This window comes from Coturnix japonica, chromosome 4, assembly GCF_054131305.1.
Source record: "Coturnix japonica strain WE chromosome 4, WE-NBRP24, whole genome shotgun sequence".
NCBI lineage: Eukaryota > Metazoa > Chordata > Aves > Galliformes > Phasianidae > Coturnix > Coturnix japonica.
The window spans coordinates 68,740,747-68,749,545 of record NC_140666.1 but is presented as its reverse complement, the minus strand read 5'-3'; the positions used below and the strand labels follow the sequence as shown (position 1 = coordinate 68,749,545).

Genomic DNA, 8,799 nt, shown 5'->3' with positions numbered 1-8,799 from the left:
GTAAGGTATTTTGTAAATCACTGCAATACACTTTTCAAATCATGATGCCAGGTAACCATTTTGTCCCACCTCTTTTTTGACCCACCACTCTGTAAATTCAACTAATCACATTTGCATCTAGAGCTATTATCTAGATGCATTAACAAAATGTGATTAAAGCAGACTAAAAAATAATTTCATCCAACTAAAAACAACAAAAATACATCCACTATGGATAATGTAATGAGGCAGAAATGCTTTAATCCAGAGCATTTCTTTAACAGCAAGAGTTGTATTGACACAAACATTTCACTTTCACCTTACCAAATATCATTTTACTACAAGGCCACACTTTCCCCTTTCAATTCTATGCTTTCAGTTGTAAGTTAGTTATTCATCCTCATTCCCTGGGACAATGTAATCTAGTCTTTGGGCCAAGCAGGGTTACTGCCATAAGAAAAGCAAGAACCGCTTCTTCACATAGTGGTTGACTCTTTGCTATCCAAGTCAGCTAGCGCTGCAATATAATACATTGTGTCTTCATCACTGACACCTGAAATATGTGTTTATGTTATATAGGATAAGAAAGGTGCGTAGGGTAAGAAAGGGCAAATTCCTACTGGTGATATCAACTTTTTCAGTTCTGGGAAAAGCATTCCCTTGGATGTTAAGGATCTGATCACATAATTAAGCTATCAGCATTACAAGTGTATGGTGGGCAATGCTGTTATTCTCATATCTTCTGCACAATTTTTTCCACTTTTTTCTTTTGCAGGAATCACAACTGTACTGACCATGACCACCATCCAGCACCCATCTCATGGATGTATGCTTTGTTCAGTCTTCAGCTGAAGACAGAGTAAGAAACTACAGAACATGTAAACAACGATTCAGAACACACATTTCTTTGCAGTGCAGAAAAAGCAAAAGGAGAACAAGAACGTCAAACGTTTCCCATTTCCACTTGTAAGGTCGAATGATACGAAGATGTTAACAAAGATGATGGCAAATATTCAAAAGGTTATTTGTAAAGGAAAACTCACCAATATCAATGCCTTGGCTGGAAAAGCTGGGGCAATCTCCACCAGAGGACAATCTCCAAGAGATGCTGCCTTGGTGGTGGTCAGCCCTTAAATGAGGTCTTAGAGGAGGTGGAGTCAAGCTCCGCCCCTTCCAGGAGCACAGCTAAATTACTCTCACCTGTGCTCCCACAGCTGACCCAACACTTACCTCAGCTGATTAATCAGAGGTTCAGGCTGTGATTACCAATTTCCCATACACCACTGTAAAGATGGACTTAGGTAAAGAAGATGGTCCAGAATAAACATTTGTTATACAGTTCACTTTTATGCACTAAAAGCTCACCAAAAGAAGAAAGCAAAGAGAGGTGTTGTTTCTTCAGTGAGTCTCAAACAAAGCCTACCCACAGAATTCTCAAGAATTCAAGAAGTCTACCAGATTATAACAGCTCTCACAGATGTTAGGATTTTTTCCTCAGAATAAATTCAAGCAGATCACATCTACTCTTCCTTCTATGTATATCTATTAAAATAAAAATAAAAAGACAAACTTCAGGAAGTCATTCAACTGGTATTTTCTTTACAAGGAAAAAGTTAAACTTACCAGTATATCACTGAGCACTTGCAGACTTCTGTAAACCTATTCCAGTTTCTCCCAGATTTCAGAAATAAACTTTTTCTTAGTTGTATTTGACCTGGTCTGACTCAGTGAAAAATACATATTGTACTGAGCCAAAACAAATCCTTTGTGTTCTCTTTCTGAATGTGTGTTCCTATCCAAACTATCCATGCTTCTGTACTGTTACTGAGGTTATCACTTTTTGGACTAAATGTTTGAGCTCTCTGTTCAGACCAAAGAATAAGACCAACAAAGAATGTTCTTACCAGGTCACACCACTGCAGCTAAGCACCCCATTGTCAGTCATAGCAAAATCATGAGCCCATTTAAAGTCCTTGCCTTCATTTGCCTCCTGGTTTAGTACACAAGACACTCTATTACAACAGTTGCAAAATTCAGCTCAGGTTTACAGCAGTCTCTAAGGCCACAGAATAGTATCCTGCATAGAGCAGAGGAGATATGGATCATTGTTTCCATTATGGATTGTCCTGCGCAGATACTGTCAATCTGTTTCTATAGAAAATAAGGAAGGAGAAAAACAAGATCACAAACCTGAACCAGCCTCTTTCACAGCTCTTATGCTAACCCAGTCTAGGTGAAACAAAGCACAGGTGTTCACAATGAAGAGTGATGTGTTGGCTATGTGGGTACCAGTACACACACCTGAGTTGGGATAAGACAGTCACGGCACAGGTGAGCACTTTTCCTTCGCATATGGTTAGCTCATTTGAATCACAAAATGCTCTAGCTCATAAAGAAGGGCTTTTGTCTGAATGGTGTGCTGGTAGAGATTATACCAAGAATGGTAATCAGAATGGAATGGGGTATGTTTATAAACACACGTATGCCAGCATTTTTCTGAAATCAAGTGTGAAGCACAGTCACTTTGTACTACGATTTAGCAGTACTGACTCTTTAGGGTGCAATTCTGTTCTGATACTGAGAATGAGATGGCTGCTTTCTGTCTGTATAGTGCAGGCTTGACAATTTATATACACACATAGAGAGATACATGTACACAGATGCAGACTCCTGAACAGATACCAGTGGATTTAACTATTCCACTGGGAGACACACCGATGTGTGACCTTGTGAGCACTCACTGTACTCAGCATGGCATTGCTGATGTCCAACAGTAGTACTTCTGGTTTTGGCAGGCAGAATGCATGTGGCCAGAACCAGAGGGACACAGTAAGCTTGTTTGAGCCCAGTGAAGACAGTTCCCAGCTGCTCTTCATCAGCTTCTGAGATTTGCCAGTGATCTTATGATAGTCTGTACCAGAGAGAGCAGGGTAGAGCCTTTTCAGAACTCAAAAGAAGTACAGCTATGGGATATTTATTCCCTTCTACCCCTAACTCGTATTGCATATAGAGCCAGAAACCTATAACCAACAGAAGACAGCAAATGTGGTTCATATCTTTGTGCCAGGTGAAGATACTGTTTCCATCTGACACGTATCCTTCCAGCTGAAAGAGTTTGACTTCTTTCACCAGATAATCAAAACTCCAGGTACGTGAGGAAAAGAGGAAACTGATCTGGATACCAGCACAGAAATTGATATCATCCTGCTGTTCTGTATGTAGAGCACTACAGACTGAAGAGGGTGAAAATAAGGCCACTCTAGTTTTACAATACATAGTATTTTATATTTTAATACACAGTAAAATATATATATATATATATATATAAAACAAGCTTTCTGTTTATAAAATTTAGAAACTGCGTCTATCTCCTGGTCTGTTTGTCAAAGGAAGATGTCACAAAGGAAATGAATGTAATTATGGATAAATAGGACTCATCTCTGACCTGGTCGGTAACATTATCCATGGGTCTCTAGCATAGCCCTTCTCTGCCATACTGCTGCCAGCACATTCAGCCTGAAGTCCATGCTAAATTAGCACAGAATAAACATTACGGATATTTCAGGAAGTCACATTTACGCACACTTTTAAAAGGCAAAAATTATGTGATTTTTGATGCCTCTGGTGTTTGTAAGCCTCTTTGCCTTGAATTGCAAAGCTTGCAATTCAAAGTCTGAATTGCTTCACAATGTGCACAACTCAACCCACCTAAAATGATTTAAATAAAACCCATTTAAAAAATAATAATAGGATAATTCATAACACTTAGTTTAGGAACTCATACATTGCCTGGCTTGTAATAAACTGTCAGTGCATATTAGTTTGAGAAAAATCTCTGTGAATCAATTTAAATTGTAAGCACTTACATGTTGTCTTCACAAGAGAGAAGCGATAATACTGCCTAACGATGCTTGCACTGCTGTCACCACTGTTACAGCACTAAATTAGCTTACACATTAGATTATGCAATCAAACACAGCTCATGAAGCTATTCAGTAAAACTGATGAGAAAAGACTGACCCATCAATGACTTCTCAGAATTAATATATATGTGTGTGTATATAATTTTACGTGGCAGTCTTAGACCTTTGCTTTTTCAACAGAAAATGTCAGAATATGAGAGTAATTTATAGTCAAAGGATTCCTCTGGAGAGCAGGAAACCCTAGCTTAGAACATCTTCCTGGTTAAATTAAAAGACTTGACCTGAAAAGTAGAACCTGGGTTCTACTTTTATCTACCCGTATCTCAAATAAACACTGCAAACACCACACTGCTCTGGGACCAGCTGGCCTCCCTATCCCAAAATATGCAAAGTGGTGAGAACTGTGACATTCCCAGCGATTGCTCATTTCACTGTGTTGTAAAGAATCACTTGCTAAACCTGAGTGAGTGAATGTTATGTCTGTGGCAACTTCACTTCTCCCTTCTAGAATGCTTTTTACAGACATCCCCCTCACTTCTTCATTTTTCAGTGAGCAAGGACTCAGAGTGGCACAGTGTAAATGTTCCAGTCTTATCCTGCACCATTTCCCCCCCCCTCCCAGTGATGGGAAGGAGCATCACATACTGCCTCCTACTGCTTTCTTTTATTACAAATATGTAATGAAGACCTTCATCCAAAGATGAGTGAAAAAGTAAACCCTCTGTAGAATGCAGCCATTTACATTCAATCAATCATGCATGAAAACATAGCAATGATATCAAAACACCTATGTGTTTACATAGAGAGTTTGTGCCATACACATACATGCCAGTTGCAGTTTCCAGTTCTTTTCTCAAGCACATAGAATAATGTAACTATCACAAAGAAACATACTTGAAATAACAACTTCTGGTAACAAAAAAACGTGAATACATGTAAGATTTCCTTAAGTAAAATGGATTATTAGTCTGTCTGCAGATGAGCAAATTAACAGTATGCTGTGAGGAGCAGAGATTTCCATCTCTACCACAGATTCATTCTCCAGAATTGACTTTCATCATAAGATTTTTATGCTAATTGACATAATGCACATGTACCTACAATGTTCTTCATACAATGAACCCACCATTACAAAAACTCTTTTTGAAACTAACCCACAACACTAAAACTGTATGAAAATGACAGAGACTGGAACATTTTATTTTCACCATCCGTGTGTCAGACAGCTTGGGCTGGCTGAGGAACCTAACTGATATTTCTTCCTTGTCACAGGAAGAAGGTGGAGAGAGCTGGAGAGTACTGAAAGTGTAAAGAAATCAGAAGAAATCACTTCTAAAAGATTATAACTGCTACATCACACACCATTTCAGAATAAATAATTCTACCAAAAAGTGTTTTCTTGTAAATGATATTATTCAAGGAGATATAAGCCAACTCATATTTCAGAGAGGCCGGGATCTTCAAAGGAAATAAAGGGAAGAGGAGACAAACTCCACTAGTTTCTAACCATGGAATCATCCCAGAGCCAGCATCTCTGGCCTTCCACACAGCTCCTTCCAGCCCATTTAATCACTAGACTCTAGGAGGGAAAACAGAATTTGACACACAAGACTGCAAGGCACTTTTGATTTAGACTAAAATCCCTTTGTAGCCTCAAAAGAGAATTAAATCAAAGCTTGGGAGCAGCTAGCATATTTTCCATTTTTTTCAACTGTTTTTAGCAAAAGGAAAAAAAACAAACAAACAAACGGAACACGCTTCTCACTTTAGAGTAATAGCTTATCAGTAAGGAAAAAGCAGAGGTTATGAGAGACATGGGTTGGAAAACGGAGCTATGTATGGGGAGCCTGTGTCTATTGCCATCTGCTGTTAGAAGGTGGTGAGTGCAATAGAAGCACGGCCTCTTCCCAGCAATGGGCTTCAGTCATCTGAGTGGCTTTAAGCGATAAAGGTGAGTAATAGACACTTCAGCTCTAAACTCCTTAGGAACAGACTTTCAGCTCAGTGTAGATTAAGTGCTATTGCTAATTAGATTTCAGCTAAGCTCTCCCTTACAATATGTGCAGCTGTTTCATGCAATTCCTGAATGTTAATAGAGTGAAAGAAACTTCCATTGGAAGTCCTTCCTAGCTAGATTTCCCCAGCAAACAATCTTGTACTATCATTATATGTGTATATCTGTGTGCACCTATCTGAGAGTATGCCAGCAGTACTTCACTCCACTGGCAATTTCACACTGAAGGCAACAGAAGAGTAAGTGCCTGTGTGGTATGACATTCATACAAGTTTCATTACAGCAGAGGACAAAACTGTTAGTCCATCCCTCTTCTCTGGAAGAAAGGGAACCCCAGCCTTACTAGTCATTGGGAAATTCACACGGGACCACAATTCAGTACCCATATCCAGAGGGAAATGGGGTTTGCTGGTTCTTATGCTCTCAAAACTATTTTTTCACACTTAAACAATCTTTTAGATTCATTCTAGCTGTTGGACAGGTCAGTACAGTGGGAAAAGTTATAGCAAAGGCATGATGACAAAAGGATTGGCACAACAGAGAGGTGCTATAAAGGAAGGGAAGAAGATTGCTCACCAACATTAGAAGATTCTGGGTTTGCAGTGAAAAACTTCATGAAGGAGCACAGCCTTACTTCTCTTCAGCAGTATCCCATCTAAATTATGATTGAAACAGCAAGTGCTAATCTGATAACATGTCTAGAGCTTGTAGCTCTCTGAGAGCAGAGCTGATCCATCTGATGGTTCACGTCTCTGAAACATCACACTGCCTATTGTGACCTAACCACATACTGTTGACATGCAGCAGCCTCCAGTTAGTAAACATTCCACATCTCCCAGCACCTTTTATTACAGAATCACAGAATGACCTGGGTTGGAAGGGACCTCAAGGATCATGTAGTTCCAACCCCCCTGCCTGGCAGGGCCACCAAACATACACCTTTACTAGATCAGGTTGTCCAGGGCCCTGTCCAACCTGGCCTTGAACACCTCCAAGGACGGGGCATCCACAACCTCCCTGGGCAGCCTGTTCCAGGGCCTAACCACTCTCCTAGTAAAGAACTTCCCCCTAAACATCCTTAGGGGGAACATCCAACCTAACATCCAACCTAAATCTTCCCTCCTTCAACTTGGATCCATTTCCCCTAGTCCTGCTATTGTCAGCCCTTTTGAAGAGTTTACTCCCCTCATTACCATAGTGCCTTGTAAAAGTCCACAGGACAACTCTTTGTGAGGTTTGCCTGCTTTTCTACATGACGACAAGGGTCTCTTGTTTCTGTAGGTGTCTTGAAGTAGGTACAAAGAGCAAACGTATAGGAACACTGCCAAATGTAAGTAAAGTGGATTTAAAGAAGTAAAAATTTATATTAATTATATTACACACTTGAAAGCATTCTCCAACAACAGAGAAGGAAAAATCCCTTTTTCTTTCCTAATACTTCATTATTAATTCACAATTCAAACTGATAGTGAAGTTACAGCTCCTTTCAGATAAAAGCATGATGACATCAATGTGCTTATCAGAAAGGCTTGCTCCAGATCTCAGAAATTTCCCTACAGACTAACAGGGGCTTGTATCTTCTAAGAGCACGGCATCCTGCTGTACACAATTGCTTTGTTGCTAAAGCACTTTCATGGCAGTAGTCACTTCCATACTGACAGCTTGCTGGTCTGATCCAATGCTGATTTACTGTAACGTGTCTGAAATGACTGATCAAGAGAAACATCATTTTCTAAAACCACGGGAAGATTTGTGTGAAATGGAGAGAGTGCAGTGAATTGCCAATGGAGAGAAAGTAGCATTACTTTTATAACTCACTTCTATACTTTTGAATGAAGACACACTGCATTTTCTTTCTATAAAACCTTAGGGAAACCAGAACTTATTTAAGACGGCTGATTTTCCTTTTTTCCACTTGAACATACTCTCCGTTTGGAGATAGCACTGTTCCATAAAAGCCTTAAGTCTGTGACTCTTACATGTTGACAACTCAGGAATGATTAAGTGAAGAATAATGAGCTCAGTAAAGAGGAGTTACACTTTGGTCATTTGGGAGAGTACAGCTGCACACATCACAGCCACAGACAACTGCAGGACACAAAACAAGCTGCTTCCCAACAGGTACAAGCTGCACTGTAAGAGGTTTTGTCTCAATGGAAAGACTTTTTACAGTGAGAACAGCCCAGGATGTGGTAGAATCCCCATCACTGGAGGTTTTCAAGATGAGGTTGGACGTGGTGCTAGACAATTGCAGCCAGGCTCCTTTTTCCCATGAAAGGTTGGACCTGGCGACCTTTAAAATTCCCTTCTAATCTGTGCCGTTTCATGAGACAACACAAACATACCTCACTGAAACAGCCCTTTCTTGCTTAAGAAGTACCTGTTCTGTCTCTGCTTCGAGAAGCAAAACCATCTTCTGCTAGACGGTGCAAAGCACAGAGCAGCAAATGCTCTTCTTTATTCCATTCAGTCCATTTACTTTCAACCAACTGGAGGCCATTACATGCCTAAAACAGGAAGCCTTGCTTCCCTGTTGAGATTCAAGGTCAGCACACGTTTCTTCAGATGCTAACCTATGACAGCAATACTTAACTGTTCTTAACTGTTCTCTTTAGCCATTCACAGATTATTGGAGCTTGTTCGCTATCAAAAACATTTGTATAACTCCATGAACAACATTGTTTTTGAACAACTGGCATCGAAAAATTCAGCAACCAACTGGGTGAGCAGGAAGGCTAGACAAGATTACCACCACAGTTCCCTTCCAACCTCAACCATTCCATGATTCTATACTCCTTCAGGCTGTAGAACTGATTTTTTTCCTTTCTGGAAAAGATTCTGGGTTTAGTGAGTAGTACATCAAGAAACAATTTATTGCAAAAA

The 8,799-nt window shown here is 39.9% G+C and overlaps 1 protein-coding gene across 20 annotated transcripts in view; it reads left to right on the top strand.

The window, feature by feature from the left end:
• The window catches only part of GABRB1 (gamma-aminobutyric acid type A receptor subunit beta1), a 73,832-nt gene extending 68,539 nt beyond the window's left edge, over positions 1–5,293 (top strand). For 9 of the 20 annotated variants that reach the window (XR_001555171.3, XR_001555169.3, XR_014945985.1 and 6 more), the window contains one exon: positions 755–1,687. Coding sequence is in view for 1 of the 20 variants with exons in the window: in XM_015862327.3 (XP_015717813.2) it covers positions 755–838; positions 5,175–5,205 (115 nt within the window). In the remaining 19 variants the exon portion in view is untranslated. Of the gene's footprint in view, positions 1–754; positions 1,688–3,046; positions 3,301–5,174 lie in introns of those variants that run through there. The other 11 variants (XR_014945992.1, XR_014945990.1, XR_014945988.1 and 8 more) reach the window with 3 other exon arrangements.
• The last annotated feature ends 3,506 nt before the right edge of the window (positions 5,294–8,799 follow it).